The sequence below is a fragment of the Budorcas taxicolor genome, chromosome 16 (genome assembly GCF_023091745.1).
Source record: "Budorcas taxicolor isolate Tak-1 chromosome 16, Takin1.1, whole genome shotgun sequence".
Taxonomy (NCBI): Eukaryota; Metazoa; Chordata; class Mammalia; order Artiodactyla; family Bovidae; genus Budorcas; species Budorcas taxicolor.
Genome location: NC_068925.1, coordinates 30563871 through 30585280, shown reverse-complemented (window position 1 = coordinate 30585280; position 21410 = coordinate 30563871). Strand labels below are relative to the sequence as shown.

General features: G+C 50.4%; 1 protein-coding gene across 1 annotated transcript in view; it reads right to left on the bottom strand.

Moving 5' to 3' along the window:
* Window positions 1-2725: 2725 nt before the first annotated feature.
* STUM (stum, mechanosensory transduction mediator homolog) overlaps window positions 2726-21410 on the bottom strand; it is a 56721-nt gene continuing 38036 nt past the window's right edge. Inside the window, exons 2-4 of the mRNA XM_052654222.1 lie at window positions 7878-8057; window positions 3877-3885; window positions 2726-2760 (exon numbers count right to left, since the gene is read on the bottom strand). Of these exons, the coding sequence (XP_052510182.1) occupies window positions 2726-2760; window positions 3877-3885; window positions 7878-8057 (224 nt within the window). The remainder of the gene's footprint in view (window positions 2761-3876; window positions 3886-7877; window positions 8058-21410) is intronic.

The window sequence follows — 21410 nt, the reverse complement described above, 5'->3', positions numbered from 1 at the left end:
GCCTCCCGAGGCTGGTGTGTTCTCAAGTTGGGAGAAGCAGCCACAGGTGAGGGAAGGATCTGGGGAAGGGAGCGTAGGATGGGAGATGTCCTTCCAGGCACACACACCCCTGCATGAAGCCAGCCCACACTGGGACTCGTGGTGACACCTGTCACTCAAGAAAACTCCCCTCGTGTCTGAATTGTGTCACTAAACATGAGACATAGATTGCTAGCTCTTCTCTACCCCCCTCAGCAGCCACCCCCAGCCATGCCAGGAAAATAAGACCCATCTCTCCCTATGGGTGCTGCCCCCCCCCCCGACACCTGTCACTGCGAACTCGGGGGAGCCATCTGGGGGTGCTGGGCTGTGGGCTGGCCTTCCTTCCCTCTGCTCGAGCTGTTTTTATCCAACTCCAGGGGAGGCTCCGCGCTTCGACGCCACTTCCTCGAGAGCAAACAGCCGCCAGCCTGCTCTCCTCTTGGCCCGGGGGATGCTGTCTTCGCATAGCAGAAGGTTCTGACTTTCTGGATAAAGCCAAATCTGAGCCCACGCCTTGACAACACAGAGGATTCTAAATGTGAAATAAGCTGCAAAGGCTTGGGTTGGGGCCAGGAAGAAAGGAAGGGTAAGAGACAGACATTGCCAGGTGTCCGGAACACGTAACCTGGCCCCAGGCAGCTCATCAGAACTAAGGGATGGATAGGGTGGTGGGAGGCAGGTAGGATCAGGCCAAGGAGTGGAGAACCCACCTCTGATTCAGGGCCCGGGGTGGAGGTGGGGGGCAGCAAGTGGCTGAGGGAATTCCATTTCTTCAAGGATGCCAGTTTGCTGTCCAGGCCACAGGGAGCCCGAGACCCACCTCCCAGCAGACTGTAACTAGAAAGTTCGGTGGATGGGGTGGGTGGGCCACTGCCCCGGGTGGAGAGTATAGGAACAGAGACTAAGCACGCAGTGGCCCCCAAAGGGGCACATGGTGGAGCGAGGGGCCTACCCAGCTGCCGGTTGCCCAAGCCTTTCCATCCATTAAGGGGAAAACGACCAGAAAAGGCCACTCTTCTGTGCTGCTTTGCTTCAGCCATGTCCGAATCTCTGTGACCCTATGGACCATAGCCCCCAGGCTTCTCTGTCCATGGGATTCTCCTGGCAAGAATACTGGAGTAGGTTGCTGTGTCCTCCTCCAGGGGATCCTCCCAACTCAGGGATTGAAACTGCATCTCTGTCTCCTGCACTGGCAGGTGGATTCTTTACCACTAGTGCCACAGGCTGCTCTTCCATCCCTGGCCAAATTCTGACCGAGTCCCTGATAGATTGGAAAAGCCCCTTGGAGAGAAACACACCCAATGGCACACAGTCCAGGGAGGCCAGAAACTTGGCTTGGGGCCAGTCCCACATTTTAACAACCCCTACGCTAGAATGAAAATGAAAAGAAAGCAGACGTGTGAATGTCTACCTTGTCACTGTCATTTAGATCTCCTGTCTCTTAACTGCTGATTGATCTTGAATCAGACATCTTCTGGTGGTTGTGACTCTATAACAATCACTTGGGTGTCGCAAAGGCCCCGGTCGTCCCTTTGTGACAGGAGGAATCCCCATGTAACACCAGCAAGGTCGCCCGAATGCCTCTGTTTGCAGGATTTTTGCAGAAGAAGGATTTTCAGAGAGGGGTCCACCACCACCTGCAATTATTATTATTTTTTTGCAATTCTAAAACCCCTTAAAGCTTTCAAATGGTGAGTTTTCTCCCCTTACATATTAAGTGGCAAAATCTGACCTGTACTGAGGTGAAGCTATTTACAGTTTTATTGATCCTAGTAAGTCTGATTATTCACATGCTCCTCTGCAGAAATGGTCCCGTGTTTCATGGTGTGAGCACATCCAGACTCCGCCGGGCTGTCACGAAATGGATGGCAAACGCTTCTTCTTCCCTTCCTCAGATCTAAAACGTGTGAAGTCAGAGACCTGCCGGCCCTCAGGATTTCAGGGAAAGGAGTACGGGCCCCAGTGTTGAGTGTAATGGGGGAGGCTGCCCATGTGGACCTGGGTTGGTGAACTTGACATGAACATCTGGCAATTCCAGCAGTTTTGCCCCAGGAATGGAGCCACTGCCTTCCTTCCCAGGGAAACAAAGGTCAGATCCGCCCAGACCTGGAGACTTCAGGGGCAAGGAGATGAGGTCGGCCATGGAGCCAGCAGACACCTGTAGGGACCCGTTCCGCCGACAGCGGAGGGCACAGCAGGCTTTCCCACACCGGGCAGGAATCTGTCTATCCTTACTCACGCCCGGGTGTTCCCCCCAGGAGACCACTCCCACAGGGGCCCGGAGGAGGTGTCCACCGCAGTCCTGCCCCTTGACGAGCCCTGCTCGCCTGGACAGGGTCACTGCTGCCTGGCCTGGCCGCCCCGCACGCCCTCACGGTGGGCAGCGGACGAGGCGAGGCGGCCCGAGCCTGGGGCACTCCAGCTTCTTGCGTCAGCATCCCCGCCTCCACCCCACTCCCCACCCAACCCAGATGCCCTCTGGGCATCTGCGCTACAGGACTCTCTGGAGCAGCAGGAGGAGCTGGCAGCTCTCAGAGCCTGCTGAGGAAAGCAGGTGCGTTTTCAAAATAAATAGTATTCTCAAATCCCCTTCTTTCCACTCCAAACCCGGGAAGCGGCAGAAGAGAACACGTGAAGACCCCGGGCCGGCCGCTGCCTGACGTGGCCCTCCTGGGTACCGGGCTTCTCAGCGGCTCGCCCGGGCTCACAGCTGCTGTGGGATGCCCTGCTCCTTGTAGCCTGTGAGGGAGAAGCAGAGGAGAGACGGTCAGACACCTACTTCCCTCACCATTTCTCCAGGCGGTGCCCCCAGACTCGAATATGCTAGAACTTATTCACACAGACGTGTGAATGACTGCTACAGTGGTCCAGCTTTTCCCAAGGGCGCTGGCTTCTTAACGGGGAACAAGGGGATGAATGGAGAGAGTGGATTTCGGGGTTTAGTCGGGGAGACATGAGAGGAGGATTTCTGTTACAGACCTGCTGGGGGTTGAAAGGTTATCAATGTGCTCCTGAATCCACACCCCTGAAGCCACTGCTCAAACGTGGCCCCGGAAGACTGGCCTGCTGCCATTTCCTAATGCGGCGCCTTGGGAGAAGGTGCCAGGGAGACTTCCCCAAGTGATGGGCATCTGGTACTGTGGATGAAGAGGAGGAAGGAAGAGAAAAGGAAGACAGCATACAGAAGGGAGGAGCCAAGCCGGTGTGCTCCATCAGCTGGACATCAGTGACACAGGCCCAGGTGACCGCTGGCTTCGCACCTTTAAAGCCTTGGTGGTGACTATGAGGACATGAGAAAAACTTGATCACTGTTGATATTAAGGAACTGATGCTAGTTTATTTGAGCATGAAAAGGTACTGTGGTTCCTTTTTTGTTTTTTTAAGACATCTACTAGGATATTTAAGGGTGAAATTGTCATCTGGGTTTGCTGAGTATTTACCCCTATTAGCTGGTAACTCAGCCCGCAGAGGAGCATCAGTGGACTTGTGTTTGTTTTTTTTTCCCCTTTATTTACCAGGTTACTTATCAAGTTAAGGTGTTGGGGGTGGAGGCAGACGCAGGCAGTAATAGAAGAAAACAGAGCGGCCGTGAGCAGATGGTGGCTGGAGCTGGTATAGGCGTTCAGAGACTCGCTATACTAGGCCTTCTATTTGTGTCTATGTTTGAACATTTTCCAAAATGAAAAACTAAAAATAGAAGCTTGTTGGCCAACTGGGAGAGGGGGTGTTTGTGTGCAGGAAGTGGGGGATAGGCAGGGGCCCGGGAGGGTGGCAGTGTGAGGTGGGGGAAGGGCAGTGAAGGGGAGGGTCCAGGCAGCCCAGGGATGAGACCTGTGCATTTCCCAACAGACTCACCTTGGGAAACTTTGGAGAAACACAGGCATACGAGGCAGCGTGAGGAAGAGGAGAAAAAGAGAAAACAGTCTAAAAAAAGCAGCCAGACGTGAGACAAGCTGGGGCCTGGCACCCAGGACCCTTTGCTGCAGCGCTTGCACCTGGACAAACTCTCTTTGAGCAATAAAATACAAAGAAACTATGAGGGACCAAAAATAACTGCATGCATGTGCATGAGCAGTAGGGGCAAATTATGGACAAGAAGATACAAAAAGACCAGAAGATCCAACTGTCACTTCTGAAGAGCCTGGAGCAAAAGCAGTCCCCTGCACACAGCACCACCTAAGGCACCCCTCCAGCCAGACCCCTGGACCTGCCCCTACCTTCATCCCATATAAGGAATCAGTTCACCTTTCTGCTCCGGGAGCGACCAAGGGAACCTGTTATTTGTTCTCACTACCCTCTATTGCAACAGGGGCCCCCAAGAAAACCTTGCCTGATTTCTAATCTGGCTTCTTATCAGTTTCTACTGATTAAGGAGGCCAAGAACCCTGGTCGGTAACAGAGGGACTGCCTGAAATATAAAATGGGAGAGGCTGCATGGTGGGGATTGGGAGATGGAGGAGGTCTGCAGTTTGCATTCACAGTGACCAGCCACTGTGGCCAGTGGGCAGCCCCAGAGGGTGTGCGGGCTTCGGTTCAGGAGTGCAAAGCATCCTCCCCTCCCTGGGGGGTCACTCTCCGTGAGACCCCGCCAAGAAGCTCTCTCCTCTTCCCTCCGAATCTCAGCCAAGGTTGCTCTTCTGCTCACCTTCTGCCCCTTACTCTTCTTCTGCCCCCAACCCATCTTTGCCTCAAGATGAATTCTGGATGGCTCCAAGGAGGGACAGCTATAGGACAAGTTTGACTGTGACAACCTAAAGATGTTGAAGTGACCCATCCTGGCCTCTGTTTAACCCATGGGGTTCACCTTTTATGTGGACAGGAGTCACATATATAAAACCTAATGCTTTGGGAAAGACTCAGGCAGGGAATGGCAAACAGACTTTTATCTTGCAGACATCTTGGATTCATTAGTAGTGATTGCCTGAAGCCCTGTGTTGAAAACGGGTAAGACTATTCAGCAGAAAGTGTCAAGATAGATTAGCAATGTCTGCCAAGGGTATGGCAGCTGAAAAAGGCTCCTGTACAATTACCAAGTATTTACTGACCCACACCAATACAGGCTATTGTTAACTAACTGATTATTTTTATTAATATAAATAGAGCAGCAGCCTTGCAAGTTCCTGATATTAACTGCTAGTTTGATTTAGAGTTCTCTGATTTCCCCCTTAGGAGGTTTTCCTTGATGGTATGTTTCTTTTGTTGTTATTGTTTTAATTAATTAATAAATTCTTTATAGTAGGTCCTTGTTGGTAATCTATTTTAAATCTAGTAGTATGTACATGTCCATTCCAAACTCCCAATCTGTCCTTCCCCATGGTACGTTTCTTGGTGACACTCACATAATGCTAGGTAAAAAAAATTACCCTGTGTTGTTACATTTGGAAAGTCTCCTTCAAAGAGGCTGGAGTGACATGAGAAACAACAGCCCCTTATCCAACTATCCACTAGGGCAGACACTGTGCTAGGAGAGTTCATTGTGATGATTCCTGAGACACGCACACTCCACTGTTGCTTGGGGTGATCTCAGCCCACAGCACCATCTCAACAGCGGCAATTATTGATCCTTTGCAAGTAGGTTTACTTTCTGGAAAGAGGGGCAAAGGCACCCGTTGCTGAAATGGGTGAGCGAGTCTGGTGCCTAGGTGGCATAGGTGGGTAGCAGTGAGGTGTGGTGGGTTTTCTGGGGCAGCCCTCAAGTCCATTCCCCAAACAGTGTTCTGAAAAGTCTGACACAAAGACAGCATTCCTGAAACCAAGGGGGTGACCCACCGTGAAGGCATGGGCTGGGAGGAAGGGGGTTAGGAAGGGAGGGGCGGTGGGTTCCAGCACTTGAGTAGCCTGCAGCCCAGCTATGGCCCCCACACCAGCCAGAGAGAGGGGTTGACGCAGAGTCAGCAGCTAGGGTGGTGGAAGGTGAGGAAGCAATAGGTTCCCATCTGCCCTTCTCGGGTGTCTGTGTCCTCCTCTAGGAGGTGATAAAGGGGAGTTCTTGAAGCTATCTCTAAGATCCAGACCCTGTGGGGTCTGGTATCAAGCGTGACCCGAAAAGAGAATGCCAGAAAGCTCTAGGCATCAGGTTAAGCATCAACACATTTATTGTGACACAGCTTTGTGCCGCTGTAACAGAAAGTCTCCTCACTAACATGCCCCAGTGCCTGGCCCAACACCTGTGTGATGAGGAGGTGACTCAGTCCGGGGCTCATACTGGGCAGAGACGGGGCAGCCTTCCCAGGCTTTCCATCAGCCACTGAGGAAGCCTCTGAGAGCAGAGGGCCCCTTCCAGGTTCCAGCTGGGAACAGGCCTCTCAGAGAAGCACCAAACTCCCTCTGGGAAATGGTCAGACTTGGCTTCTCCAGACTCACAGGATGACTGGCAGCACGTCTGTCTTATCAGCGATGCTCTGCCCCACTCCCCACTAATGGAAGTGGTCCGTGGACCTTTCCCGGGGCGGGGCTCCCCGAGGGAGCTGGATGTGCCTGCCTCGGCCTCTGCCTGCTCTGCAGGCTCACCGACCCCCGTGCTGATGGGCAGCCCCTGCCCTGGGAGCAGCTGTCCCAGGAGGGGCTGGGCGTCTTCCGACTGTTCCTCAGCTCCCCCGGTGTTTCTCCTGCCCAGTGTTCCCCTCCCTGTTGTCTGGCCACCCCTGCCTCCCGGCTCTAATCCTGAGATGCCCTGGCGGTCCAGCACCCCAGCAGGGAAAGCAGCTGCTTCCACCAGCCTGTCTAACCAATCCACTGGCCCTGCTGGGCTCGCTCAGGCTCAGGGACCTGCCTTTTCTCTGGCCTGGTGGTTTGATTGGTCACTGACCCTAACCTTGCTGGGCCCTAGTATCTGAGTAAACCTTGGGTCTTGGATGCTCACAGGATTATGAACTCAGACTGAGTCAACTAGGAATCATTCTAGATCATTCTAGAGCCCCCTGACCCTTGGGCTTCCCCTCTTGCCCCCACTGTTCTTCCCTGACACAGCTCACCTCTGGCACAGGCACTCCACCTGCAAATGGTCTTGTCAGGTGTGGGGCACAGGAGGAGAGTGGGGTGTGGGGAGAAGGGCAAAAGGCCTGTGAGGACGTGCTCCATGTGAGTGAGGAGCTTCAGCCTAATGAGGTGGACAGAACGTGTGACGTTACAGGGACCTGCACGGGGCACGGGGTGACGAGCGCGGCTGCTTAAAATAGGTGTCTGTCTGAAGATCTCGCTGGGTTATTTTTAAAATGTTAATCAAGTCTTCTTCGGCAGTTTTGTGTCGGGATCAAGTTTGTGTTAAGTGACTGGTGAAGGTCCGCTGAATACAAATCAGGAAGAGGAAGGCTTTAGTACCAAGGAACAAAGAACTTACTTTAAAAGAAGTTGAAATTATGCAGTTCTGGCTGTTAAATAAAAAGCAGTTACAGGGTCTCCTGAGCACAAGGATGCCCGGTGGCCTCTTCCTTCTTTCTGGAAATGGCATGGTGGAGGCACGAGGGACTGAGCTCACATGGGCCACACCCTTGCTACCCTGGTGTTGTCAGCCGGGCTGTTTCCTTGACAAAGGTGATGTCTGGTATGTCTGAGCTGAACAGGCGCTCCCTCCCTTCCTTATTCATGCCCCCTGGCTCAGGTCTCTGCCTGGTGCTCTCGTGATACCCTGCAGGCCCCAGGGCTGGGCGTGCGGGGAGAGTCCTCTAGACCAGGCAGCCACGGACACCAGTGAGCCCTTGGGGGAGGAGCAGGCCCAGCCATGCAGCTCTCCCTGCAAAGCCCCCACCTGACCCCCAACAGGATCACAAACAAACGTCCAGCCCATCCTGGCCCCCACCCCTCCTCCAGCCCTGCTCCCCGCATCCCGGCCCAGCCCCAGCCCCACAGCTACTCACTGGCGAGGATGACCATGTCCATGCCCCAGAAGATGCTCATGATCCAGCCCACCATGACGATGGCTGTGAGGATCTGGATGAGGGCCGCGGCGATGTTCAGCCAGAAGACACAGCACACGTGCCTGTCCGGGAGGTCCGTGCGGGCGCCACACAGCACGGTGAAGGCCGAGACGAACGTCCCTGTGAGAGGCCAGAGGGGACAGCCTTTGGAGGGCACTGGGAGACACAGCAGCACGTGTGCCCATCATGAGCTGGGGTCCAGCGGCTCGCCCTCCAGGAGCTCCGAGAGGAACAACTCAGATCCAGCACTTGGCTGCTCAGACCACTGGCACCCACACTAGAGATGCCAATGTACCAGCCTGGAGGAGGCATGGCCCTGGGCAGCCAAGGACCCAGCACAGTCCTGAGGCCTCAGGGGAACACAGATGTCACCTAACAATCCATGCCTGCCGATAAGGAGCCACAATGCAGCCACTTGAAAGGAGAACAGGCAGCAGGTAGAAAGGACACCAACCTCGTGCGGCAAAGCTCCTTAGGGCCTAAGAGTTCAGAGGTAGGAGCTGGAGTCGTTGAGGGGACGGGGAAGCCACCCAGAGGGTAAATTCAGGAAATGACCCCCAGCACACACACTGACCACGGTGCCTGCAGAGGGGAGTAAGCTCAGGCCAGGGTGCATCTCCCAGAGCCCTTCCTTCAAGGGGCTCTCCCAGACACCCCAGACCTGTAAGAGGAGGGACAGAGAGTCAGAGATTTTCTGAGCAGCCACAGGCACAAAGCAACGTGGTGAGTGTGTCTGTGGTCCTTACTTCATCCCAAACTTCCCAGAGCCCTGAAGGTATTAATAAGATCACTACATTTTTATTGACACTTTTCTCAAACCAGGCTCTTTTCTACATGGACTCTGAGCTCCGTAACAACCCTGCAAGTTAGTTGGCATGCCTCCTATCTGTGTAAGTTCTCTGTGGCTGCTGTAACAAGTTACTGCAAATGTAGTGACTTAAAGAAACACAATGCTGGAGGTTAGAAGTCTGAAATGGATCCTCGGGGCTGGCTCGTTTCTGGAGGCTCTGGGGGTAAATGGTTTCCTTGCCTTTTCCAATTTCTCAAGGTTGCCTGCATTCCTTGGCTCATGGCCCCTTCCTTTGTCATCAAAGCCAGGAGCTATACATCTTCTCTCCTCTCAGACCTCAGCTTCCATCCTTACATCTTCTCCCTCTGACTATGATCCTCCTGTCTCCCTCTTGTAGGGACCCTTCTGATTATCCTGGGCCCACTGGATAATCCAGGGTAAGCCCCATATTTTTAAGATCCTTAAATTAGTCACATCTGAAAGGTCCTTCCTTTTTATGTAAGGTAGCATCTTTGCAGGTTCTGGGATCAGGATATGGATATCTCTGGGGGTGGGCATCATTTTGTCTATCATACTATCTTACATACTGCATTAACCTGGTGTTTCCGATGCTTTGGTATCTGGAGACTTGCTGACTCTGTAGAGATCCCCCTCCCAGGGCTAGCCAGTTCCTAGGGATAGCAAATGACTTTCTTATGCAAGACAAACAATCGAGAATGCACACCCAGACTGCTCTTTTATAGACTCTCACCCTCTTCTGCCCTAATCACTCAGAGCCAGGCACCAGACAGCTCAGGCAGTCCCTACATCCTGGGGAACAGTAGCCCATCCTAAGCCTGCTTGACCTGTCTGGACATTCCTTCACATGGAAATCACAGCAAAGTCTCCTGCCCATGTCTCCCCCTAACTTCCTCTGCCTCCTAATAGTCCCTGGTCCTCCCACATGTGCACCTCCAAAGTGTGGCATGCCCTCTCCTCTTAGGAACTGTGAGTAACAAACTATCTTTTCAATGGCTGCCATTTCCTGATCTGTTGGCCTCACCACACCTCACTATTAATACTAACAAAACCTACATTTTAAAGCACGCATGTACACTCAGAGTCAAGAATTAAGTATCTCAGACTTTCCTGGTGGTCCAGTGGTTAAGAATCCTCCATCCAATGCAGAAGACACGGGTTTGCTTCCTGGTGTGGGAAGATCCCACATGCCTCCGAGCAACAAAGCCTGGGTGCCACTCTACTGAGCCTGAGCTCCGGAGCCTGAGCTCTGGAGCCTGAGTGCTCCACAACAAGGGAAGCCACCGCAATGAGAAGCCTGAGCACCGCAACTCAGGAGCAGCTCCCACTCACCATAACTGGCGAAAGAGCCGGGACAGCAGCAAAGACCCAGCACAGCCAAAAATAAATACACAAATTAATTTTAAAAGGAGGATTAAGTGTCTCGTCCAAGGTCTCACGCATGGGTAGGCATTGACCCCACCACTGTCTGATGAGAAAGACAAACTTGGAGAAAAGAGAACTGAAAAATGATGGGGACATGAATTCAGGACTTAGTGGTAGACATGGAAGGAAAGAGGACATAGGGACCATTAGAATGTATATGTCACCATCCATTGCCTCTGCTTATGTGTCATGCTGTGAGACATGAGATAAACACTAGATGACACCATTTAAAACACACAGCCAAAGCGGAAAGATGGTAGAAGGTGAACAGGAGCACGTGGGGGAAATACTAAGTAACATTAACACAGGTGCCATTTACTGCATCCCCATAGTGCATTACAACACGCTACCACACTCTCCTACTCACACTGCCTCTAATTCTTATGACAGTTCATGATGGTTATTATTATCTCCACTTTACAGATGGGGAGACCAAAGATCAAAGAGGCTAAATGGCTTGTCTACAGAGTAGAGCCCAGATTTAAACCCAGATTTGTCCAGAGCGGAAACCTGAGCTCTTTTCAGTCTAGGGTGTTCCAGCCTTACATTAAAAATTAAGGAAAACAGTATGGCCCTTCCTCAATAAAATTAAAAATAGACTTCCCATAGAACCCAGGAATTCTACTTCTGGGTATATACCCAAAAGAATTGAAAGTAAGGTCTCAAAGAGATATTAGTATGCCTATGTTCATTTCAGTATTATTCACAATAGCTGAAACATGGAGGGAACCCAAGCGTCAACAGATGGATGAATGGACAAGCAAAATATGATCTATACATATCATGGGATAGTATACATCCTTAAAAAAGGGAGGAAATTCTGACATGTGCTACAACACAGATGAGCCCTGATGACATTACGTTCGGTGAAATAAGCCAGTTACAAAAAAAAAATGTATTATTTCACTTATATGAGCTACCTAGAGTAGTCAGAATCATAGGAATAGGAAATAGGATGCTGGTTGCCAAGGTCTGGGGGGAGGAGGTTATGAGGAGCTATTGTTTAATGTGCACAGAGTCTCAGTATTGTAAGATGAAAGAGTTCTGGAGACAGATGGTGGTGATGGGTGCACAGCAATTTGAATTTGCTTAATGCCCATGAATTGTGCACTTAAGAACGGATTCTGTGTAGTTTACTACAATAAAAAGAATTGGAGGGAAAAAGGAAGGAAACCTCATCCTTAATGATTTTCAAAATATTCTTGAACCTCTCCACATTCCCCCACCCCTGCCTGGGCCAATGTCCTTCACGGAAGCAGACGGTGCCCTGACTCTGGCCAACAGTGTCCTGACTCAGTGGGATCTGGCTGAGGTTCTGTGACCCCCTGTCTCTTTGTAGCTGTGGCCTCACCATGGTCATCCTGCCTAGGAAATGGGAACAAGTTCTTACTCGACTGAACCATAAGAAATCGCCATCTTGGTAGGTCAGAGAATAACAGCAGTTTCGTATTGCTCAGCCTAACATGTAGCTGATATGAAAAATTTGAGCATAAGGAAACCCCTGAACTCAGAGATTCTTAGTTAAAAGGCCATCTAAACCATCCTCTGCCCCAAAACAGCATATCACCAGAATTACCAAACTGATTAGAGGCCAGTGAGCCTCTTCATGCATCTAGTTGCTTTCCATGGAGACAGGGAGGCCTAGCCAGCCTGCTGCTCTGGGGACAGGAAACATCAGCAAAGAGGAAGGCTTATCTGCTGGGGAAGCTGGGCTAACCCACATTTTATTTAAAAGACAACATGGGTGTGGTGTGGGAGGGACTTTAACTAAGACATGTATAAAAATAAAAGCACATTAGTCACATACCAACCCGTACAATATGTACATATATTACCTGCAGTTGCATCAATCTGGATAAATTACAAATTAGTTATTAATTTGGATAAATAATTTCATTTACTAGGAAACAATGGTGATAGGTCCCTTTAGCCATTTGTTGTTTTTGTTCAGTCACTCAGTCATGTCCAGCACTTTGTGACCCCCATGGACTGCCAGAGCACCAGGCTGCCCTGTCCTTCACCATCTCCTGGAGTTTGCTCAGACTCACGTCCATTGAGTCGGTGATGTCATCCCTTTTGCCATATAAGGTAATATTTGCCACAGAAGGGCTTCCCAGGTGGCCCTAGTGGTAAAGAATCCACCTGCCAATGTAGGAGACAAGAGATGTGGGTTGGATCCCTGGTTTGGGAAGATCCCCCAGAGGAGGGCATGACAGCCCACTCCAATATTCCTGCCTGGAGAATCCCATGGACAGAGGAGCCTGGTGGGTTACAGTCCACAGTGTTGCAAAGTTGGACACAACTGAAGTGATTTGGCACACATGCCTGCACATGCTATAGAAGGTAAGCGTTCAGTGAATGGATTTATAACACACAAACATCGTTTTAATCTACTCATCAGGAAATTTAAACAATTATTTTAGCACTGCTGCTGCTGCTGCTAAGTCAATTCAGTCGTCTCCGACTCTGTGCGACCCCACAGACAGCAGCTCTGCCGTCCCTGGGATTCTCCAGGCAAGAACACTGGAGTGGGTTGCCATTTCCTTCTCCAGTTGCATGTGAAGAAGTATTATTTTAAACGAGTCTTACTTGCTAAAGAAAGAGCCCCCACTCCCAACAGCAAGCAGTTAGTCCTACCAGTCCAACCAGTTATTCCATGAGCACCAACCCTGAGCCAGTGCCAGCCCCTGGAACAGAGAGTGCAGGCTGGTGCTGGAGACTTGGCTGGGTCCCTTGCAGGGAGGTCACACTCTGGTGGGGATACTGGGTTCCAGAAAGAACAGTGACGAATCAAGTTTGGTTTATCAGGAAAGACTTCACAGAAGCAAACGTGATGAGGGGAAAGGTATAGAAAGCCAATGGGAAATAGTCAAGAGGAGGAGGGGAAGAACACCCCAAAGACAACCTACAATGTCTGTCCAGAAGCCCAGAGGGTGGCAGGGAACTCTGAGGGTGCCACGTGCAGGGCAAGGATGAAAAACGGGGCTGGAGGTGGGCAGCTGTCAGACTGGGGGTGGGGGTGGCCCTGAGGGCCTTGCTATGGGGCCTGGCTTCCTCTTCCAGGCAACCAGGCAGCCCCTGGGAAGGCTGGTTTCAGTGGGGAATCACAGGTCAGGGTTGTGACCCCCAAGGGGAGGATGGGGCAGAAGGGATAAGGCAGAGTCTAGGAGGTGAGACGAGATGAGGTAGGCAGGGAAGCATGGTAGTAGATGCAGGGGAAAGAAGGACCCCCGGTTGGGGGGGTGTCCTGGGGATTGAGGGGCCTGTTCATTTTGGAGAAGGGAGAAGGGGGCACAGTTGGCTCTGGGTATCTGGTTTCCCACACTATGTGGTGAATGCGGAGCCACAAACCAGGTGGGGAAGCCAGTGAGGGCAGTACCCATGGGCTGAGCAGAGCCGAGCTGGAGACAGGCTCAGGAGGGTCGCCTGCAGGTAGTGGAAGTCGTCAAAGTGAATAAGGTCACCCAGGAGGGGGTGGTACTCAAGGAAAGATCCAGGGGACATCAAGGCCACAAAGTGGACAGACGGGGGTTGATCAGAGAGAGGTGAGAGCGTGTGTCCCAGACACAGAGGAGTCTCAGGGAAGAGGAGCTGGTGGACAGGGTCACCCACTGCAGAGATGGAGTGGGGACAGGCAGGCCCCAGGTTGAATTAAGTCACCAGTGGCCTCAGGAAGAGTCTGAGAAGCTGAGGGGCTGAGAGCAGGGAGCAGGATATCCGAGTTTCAGGGAGAGAAAGAGGTGAGGATTCGAGCACATGGGAGAGGACCCCTCTCTGCTTGGGAGAAACTCAAGCTTGTCTGGCTGCTGAGGGGAAGCCAGCGGGGAGGGAGAGGATGAGGATATAACCAGACCAGAGAAGCGGGTAGCAAGGTTCTCGAGAAGGTGAGGGGTAGGGGGATCTACTGCAGATTTTCCAAACTGGTTCACACATTAGAATTCTCCAACTGAGGTTTATTTACTTCCAAACTAGGAAATTTATTTCCAAATTGGGAAAGGAGTATGTCAAGGCTGTATATTGTCACCCCGCTTATTTAACTTCAATGCAGAGTACATCATGCGAAATGCTGGGCTGGGTGAAGCACAAGCTGGAATCAAGATTGCCAGGAGAAATATCAATAACCTCAGATACGCAGATGACACCACCCTTATGGCAGAAAGCGAAGGAAAACTAAAGAGCCTCTTGATGAAAGTGAAAGAGGAAGTGAAAAAGTTGGCTTAAAACTCAACATTCAGAAAACTAAGATCATGGCATCCAGTCCCATCACTTCATGGCAAATAGATGGGGAAACAATGGAAACAGTGACAGATTTTATTTGGGGGCTCCAAAACCACTGCAGATGTTGACTGCAGCCATGAAATTAAGACTCTCACTCCTGAGAAGAAAAGCTATGACCAACCTGGACAGCATATTAACAAGCAGAGACATTACTTTGTCAACAAAGGTCCATCTAGTCAAAGCTATAGTTTTTCCAGTGGTCATGTATGGATGTGAGAGCTGGACTATAAAGAAAGCTGAGTGCTGAAGAATTGATGCTTTTGAACTGTGGTGTGGGAGAAGACTCTTGAGAGTCCCTTGGACTGCAAAGAGATCCAACCAGTCCATCCTAAAGGAAATCAGTCCTGACAATTCATTGGAAGGACTGATGCTGAAGCTGAAACTCCAATACTTTGCCCACATGATGTGAAGAACTGACTCACTGGAGAAGACCTTGATGCTAGGAAAGACTGAAGGCAAGAGGAGAAGGGGGCAACAGAGGATGAGATGGTTAGATGGCATCACTGACTCTATGGTCATGAGTTTGAGCAAGCTCTGGGACTTGGTGATGGACAGGGAAGCCTGGCGTGCTGCAGTCCATGGGGTCACAAAGGTTCGGACACAACTGAGCGACTGAACTGAACTGAGCTGAGGTTTATACAAATGCAGGTTGCAGGGTACCTGCAGAGTACCTCCAGGCCACCAGAGGCACAGGGATGGGTCCAAGGACTGCTCATTTGAAAACAGAAAAGAAACATTCCCCCAACTGATTCTAACACATAATCAGGCTTGAGAATCCTTCTGATAGGTGGAGAGATTGGTCTCCCAGATAGAGAACCAGAAAACCACACAACCTTGTAGGAAATTAGCCCACAGTTCTTGCCTTTTACTCTGTCCCATAGCATCCCCCACAAGACTTAGAGCTGAGTCAGGGAAGCTGTCCTCCACAGGAGAGGCAGGGGCCTGACCACAATGTTTCTGGTGGGGGCCAAGGTCCAATCAGGGCTTCCCTGGTGACTCAATGGTAAAGAACCCACGTGTAATGTAGGTGATGCAGGTTCGATCCATGGGTTGGGAAGATTCCCAGGAGAAGGAAATGACAACCTGCTCTAGTATTCTTGCCTGCAGAATCCCATAGAACAGGGGAGCCTGGCTGGCTATAGTCCATGAGGTCACAAAGAGTTAGACATGATTGATTAAACAGCAACAAGGTCCAGCCAAACACTAACTGGCACAAAAGAAAATGATGGTAATGAACTGAACTGTCAACTGCCATAATCAGTGTGCTGAAAGACACCTGGGACCTAGGTGCAGACAGATGCATTCTCTGTCCTACATGACCCCAAGGGAGAGAGATGGGCGGGGGAAGCCGGAGGAGGACCCTGCCCCCACCCGACAGAGGCTTACAGCAAAGACGCCAGAGGGCTTTGCACTCACAGCCCACTCTGGCCGCCAGGGCTCTGCTGAGGTCACTGGCTTCCCCAGGGAGCTAGGGCTGAGGCTCCAGGAGAGGGCAGTGGGAGGGGAAGGGCTCTTTCACTTCCATCCTGGATGTCCCAAAGGGTCCTGGGGAAGTGGTGGGGACAGGAGGAGGAGAAGCAGGGCAAAGTGAGCTGGCAGTCTCCCATCAGGACGGAGTCTGCGGGCTGAAATCATCCTTCCCGAGTCCCTTCAGGCTCAGGTTTTCTCTTGACTCACAAGGGAGTAGTGGAAGGTTCTGAGCTTAAGGCAGGTGAGGGGGGGATGGGGAGGGTCACAACGGGGAGAAGGGTAGAGCTTTCCTCTGAAGCAGCTGCTCCAGAGAAAATGTGCTCCCCTGGGATGGAGACCAGGAAGTCCAGTTGGATTCCAGGCATCACCTGCAGCTGGATCTGTGGTCATTAAGATGTGCTGCTCGTCAGTGGCTGAGACTAACACCTGGATGCCCTCCATCACTCCTCCAGGGAGAGTTGGTTGAGCACAGCTCTTGGCGAAACTTTGAGTGTGAGTCTCAAGAAGGAAATGTAAGGGAAGCCTTGGTCTGGACTTCATAGCCTAATGAAAGGACAAGCCACACCTTACAGAACACATCCCACTGCTAACTGTGTCCAACTCAGAGCCAGAATGAGATAAATGGGAAATCACGTTCAGGGTCAGACTCAGTTCTATAAGATTCCATTTCTCAAACCTGGTGGGGGGTGGCATAAGAAGCAATGGAAATTGTACTAAAAAGTACATCTTCCTGGGTCACTGAGATTCTAATTCAGCCAGTCTGGTCATCAAGTTTTCATCATTATGCAATCATTTCAACTGGAAACTGGACAAAAGCCCTAGGAAGACAGAATCAAAATAGTTTCAAAGTAGGGTTTCCCTGGTGGCTCAGTGATAAAGAATCCACCTGCCAATGCAGGAGATGTGGGTTTGATCCCTGGGTCAGGAAATGGCAACCCACTTTAGTATTCTTATCTGGGAAATTCCTGGACAGATTGAATTCCAAAGAAGATATACAGATGGCCAACAGGCACACAGAAAGATGCTCAACATCACTAACCATCAGGGAAATGCAAATCAAAACCACAATGAGATATCACCTCACACCTGTCAGAATGGCTATCATCAAAAAAAAAAAGTGCTGGTGAGGATATGGAGAAAAGGAAACGCTCATGAACTCTTTGTGAGAATGCAAATTGGTGCAGCCACTGTGAAAGACAGTATGGAAGATCCTCAAAAAATTAAAAATAGAACTACCATATGATCTAGCATTTCCACTTATGAGTATTTATCTGAAGAAAATGAAAACACTAATTAGAAAAGATATAGTCTATGTTCATTGCAGAATTATTTACAATAGCCAAGGTAAAGAAGCAACCTAGGTGTCCACCAATAGATGAATGGATAAGGAATGGATAAATTGAATACTACTCAGCTATAAAAAGGGAATGAAATCTTGCCATTTGCAATAATATGAATAAACCTAGAGGGTATTAATGCTAAGTAAAGTCAGTCAGAGAAAGCCAAATACTGAGTGATTTCACTTATATGTAGAATCTAAAAAAAACAAAGCAAATGAACAAACATAACAAAACAGAGAGAGTCAAAAATACAGAGAACAAACTGGTGGTTGCAGAGGGGGAGGAGAGAAATAGGCGCAGGAGATTAAGAGGTACAAACTTCCAGTTGCAAAACAAGTGAGTCATTGGTAGGAAAGGTACATTGTAGGTAATACAATCAATAATTATACAATATCTTTATATGGCAACAGACGGTAACTAGACTTACCATGATCATTTTGAAATGTAAGAAATATCAAATCACTATGTTGTGTAACAGGAACTAACATAGTGTTATAGGTCAATTATACTTCAAAAATACACACATTCACAGAAAAAGAGATGGGATTTGTGGTTACCAGAGACACGGTGGGAGAAGGTGGAACTGGATGAAGGTAGTCAAAAGTACCAAATTCCAGTCAGTTATAAGGTAAGTATTAGGGACACAATGTACGATGTGATAAATATAATTAACCCTGCTCTATGTTATATATGGGGCTTCCCATGTGGCTCAGTGGTAAAAAATCCACCTGCCAATGCAGGAGATGCAGGAGAAGCAGGTTTCATCTCCAGGTCAGGAAGATCCCCTAGAGAAGGAAATGGCAACCCACTCCAGTATTCTTGCCTGGAAAATCCCATGGACAGAGGAGCCTGGTGGGCTACAATCCATGGGATTGCAGAATTGGACACAACTTAGCGACTAAACAACAACATGTTATATATGAAAGTTGTTGAGAGAATAAATCCTGAGTTCTCATCACAAAGGAAATTTTTTTCTATTTCTTCAATTTTGTTTCTTTATGAGAGGATGGATGTTCGCTTCATGATGTGTGTAAGTCAAATCATGATACAATACTGTATGTCAATTTTATCTCAATACAACAGAAATAAAAATACATTAACAAAAAATCTGCCAGTGTCTTTGCCCCATCGATCCTGGACTTGTGGCAAAAGGCTTTGTGAACTGTTCTCACCATTCCAGACAGCACAAACAGCCCTAATGAGGTGGCAGCAGTTCATTAGAAGGTGGCTTGTAAGTGGGAAGCTCATCATTTCAGTGCAGTAACAGGGGGTTTGCTCCTGTTGTCAGCAGCTCTGAGCAGACATTCTATCCATCTCTGACCAATTAGAGATGGGAAAGTGCATTTATTACAACTTATACCTTTCCGAGCATCAATTTCAAGGAAGGAAAATAATGAAGGGTGGACAGGTGAGCTTTCTGTCCCCCCAGTAAAGATAAGGTGTAAGGTACCTGGGATCACTTTGCCCTTAGCCCCAGCTGCTACCCCACACCCAGTGCCCCTCTCCACACCCTCTCCCTAGTCAGAAATGACTAGGATACCCACTCTGTATTTCCCCCTGGGCCTCAGGCAAACTGAGGAGTCACTGAGGGATTCAAGGATTGAGGAGCTCGGGGAAAGGCAGCCAGGAAGAAGCCTTCGGGTGGATAAGGGGGTTTACAAGTGAGACCTCCGCAGGTAACAGTCCTGGTTCAAGACTACAGTCACTACGGGGCCTTAGATTTTTCAATGGAAACGGCTCCATGGTTTAAAGGAAGGAGAACAGGGAGCCCCCATGGCTACTCCTCATAAATCTGTTGTCCTTCCTTTGAGGACAGAGAGAACAAGACCAGCTCCCTCCTCTGTCCCTCTTACATCAGGCTGATGGGGGTGAGGGGGCAGGTTGACTGCAACTGATAATTAATTTTAATGGCACTGGGCACTGCATCAGCCTCCCTGTGCTTGTTAGCAAATCTCCTCTGCCCTCAGCTTCCCCTGCCAGATCCTTGACGTGCTCCAAGACACACTCCCATCCCTAGACAAGCTGCAGGACTGAACTGGACCCCTTGGACTCTCGGGGACCCCAGGCTTTCCCTAAGATCTTCAGCCTAAGCAGAAATATAACCATGTGCAATTTCTCAGCTCCTCAGTTTTGAGCCTTGTCACAACAGATTCAGACTTAAATGGCAGCGGATAAACTGAGGAAGTGGGGATGGGACCAGGAGGGCGGCTGTGTACTGACCAGGGCAAGGAGCCCAGGCTGGCACGGAGGCCCCAGGGGACCGAGCTTTGTCCCTCCTGCCTTCCAGCAGGTCCGGTGTTCAGGGTGGTCAGTCAGGTGGACAGATGGGCAAGGGCAGCAGCAGTGACATTTGGTAGAGGAGACAACACAGCTTCCATCTCTGCAGAATCTGCAACCTGACAAGATGCAATTTCCATGGATGGGTAGACACTGAGATTAAAAACAGAGAGGGGCTCTGCCCAAGGTCACAGCTGCCGAGGAGCCCTTCTGAGATCACTGTAGTGAGAACCTGCAATGAGGTGAAGCCCGAGGCGCTGCTCTGGGGACATTGCTGCAGCAACAGACTTGGGAACTAGAGCCCAGCATCTGCCCCTGAACCCAGTGGGCGTCTCACCCACATGGGCAAGGCCTCTGGGCTCGCAGCTGACCCTCATTCGATCACCCAAATGACAAGTAACATCTTTGTAGCGGCTGCCGTCTGCTTGCATTGAGATTGTTGAATTGGAGTCACTCTCTCCTCATTGAGTCCAGTGAGAGGACGAGGCTGCCCAGGGCCTGTGGCACCCAAGTGAGCGTGAGGCCAGGTGTGCCAGCACCCGAGGGCGCTCATCACTGGGATGCTGGGAGAGCTGACCCAGGTGCCCCGAACGGTGGCCCCCCAGACAGGGCAGGAGGGAGGGCACCTCAGCCTGGCACCCTGCTTGAAGCCCTCGGCAGCAGAGGCCTTGGGGACCCCTGACCTGTGCACCACAGGTGGTGGGAGAACACCCCCCATCAGAACACCCAGGCCTGGAGGCACGCATTCCTGGGGGCAAAGTCGCCCCTTCCTTAAAAGCATACCGATTCATTTCATCCACTCATTTCCTCCATGTATTCAGGCAGCATCTATGAAGCACCTGCTGGGTGCCAAGAACTGGGCAAAAACCACGTGCACCAAACAAACAGGAGTGTCCCAGCCCTGAAGAATCTCACAAGGTGGTGAGAGACAGAAGTCACGAACACAGTCTGTGAGGTCAGTCCTGGGGCATAGGGCAGAGGCAGGGGGGACCCCACGTTATAAAAGGGACTCTGGAGCCAGAATGGCTGCACCACCACCCTCACCTGCCCCGCCCCGCAGAAGCCATGAGATCCTCACAAGTGACTGAACCTCTTTAGGCTTCAGCTTCCCCATCTGTGAAGCTAGGGTAATGAGAGTAGCCTGCCTCATAGGGATGTGAGGACCGAATTCGAGCATGTAAAGTACACGGAACACAACGAGCCCTCCTGGGAGCAAGGGGAGATCCTTCACCCCAAGCAGGGAGACCCAGAGAATCTTCCCCAGGAGGTGATGCCAGAGCAGAATCCTGACGAACAAAGAGTTACTCTTGAACATAAGTGAAGCTGAAAATCTCAATGAATCCTGCTCTCCTAGTGGCTTGTAGCCAGTGGTACTGCTCTTCATTCCACCTTAAAACATGATTAATTATAACTTCTGAGTTCACTATGTCAGCCTCATGGAGACGGAGGCTCTGTATGCATCCATATGTCACGGTACTATGCGGCCAGTAAAATTACAATTATGATGACTCTGCAGCAAGCCAGACAAGTGTTTTAAGTGAAACTACAAAAATAGTATGTATACTGTACAGTGGACTATTTAAAAATATTTACATCTGTGGACAAGGATTGGAGTGTATTAAGCAGATGAGAATTGATTTGCTGTGGCAGAATTGTGCTTAGTTGCTCAATTGTGTCCGACTCTTTGAGACCCCATGGACTATAGCCCACTAGGCTCCTCTGTCCATGGGGATTTTCCAGGCAAGACTACTGGAGTGGGATGCCATGCCCTCCTCCAGGGGATCTTTCCAATCCAGAGATCAAACGCAGGTCTCCTGCATTGCAGGTGGATTCTTTACCATCTCAGCCACCAAGAAAGCCCATGGAAGAATCTGA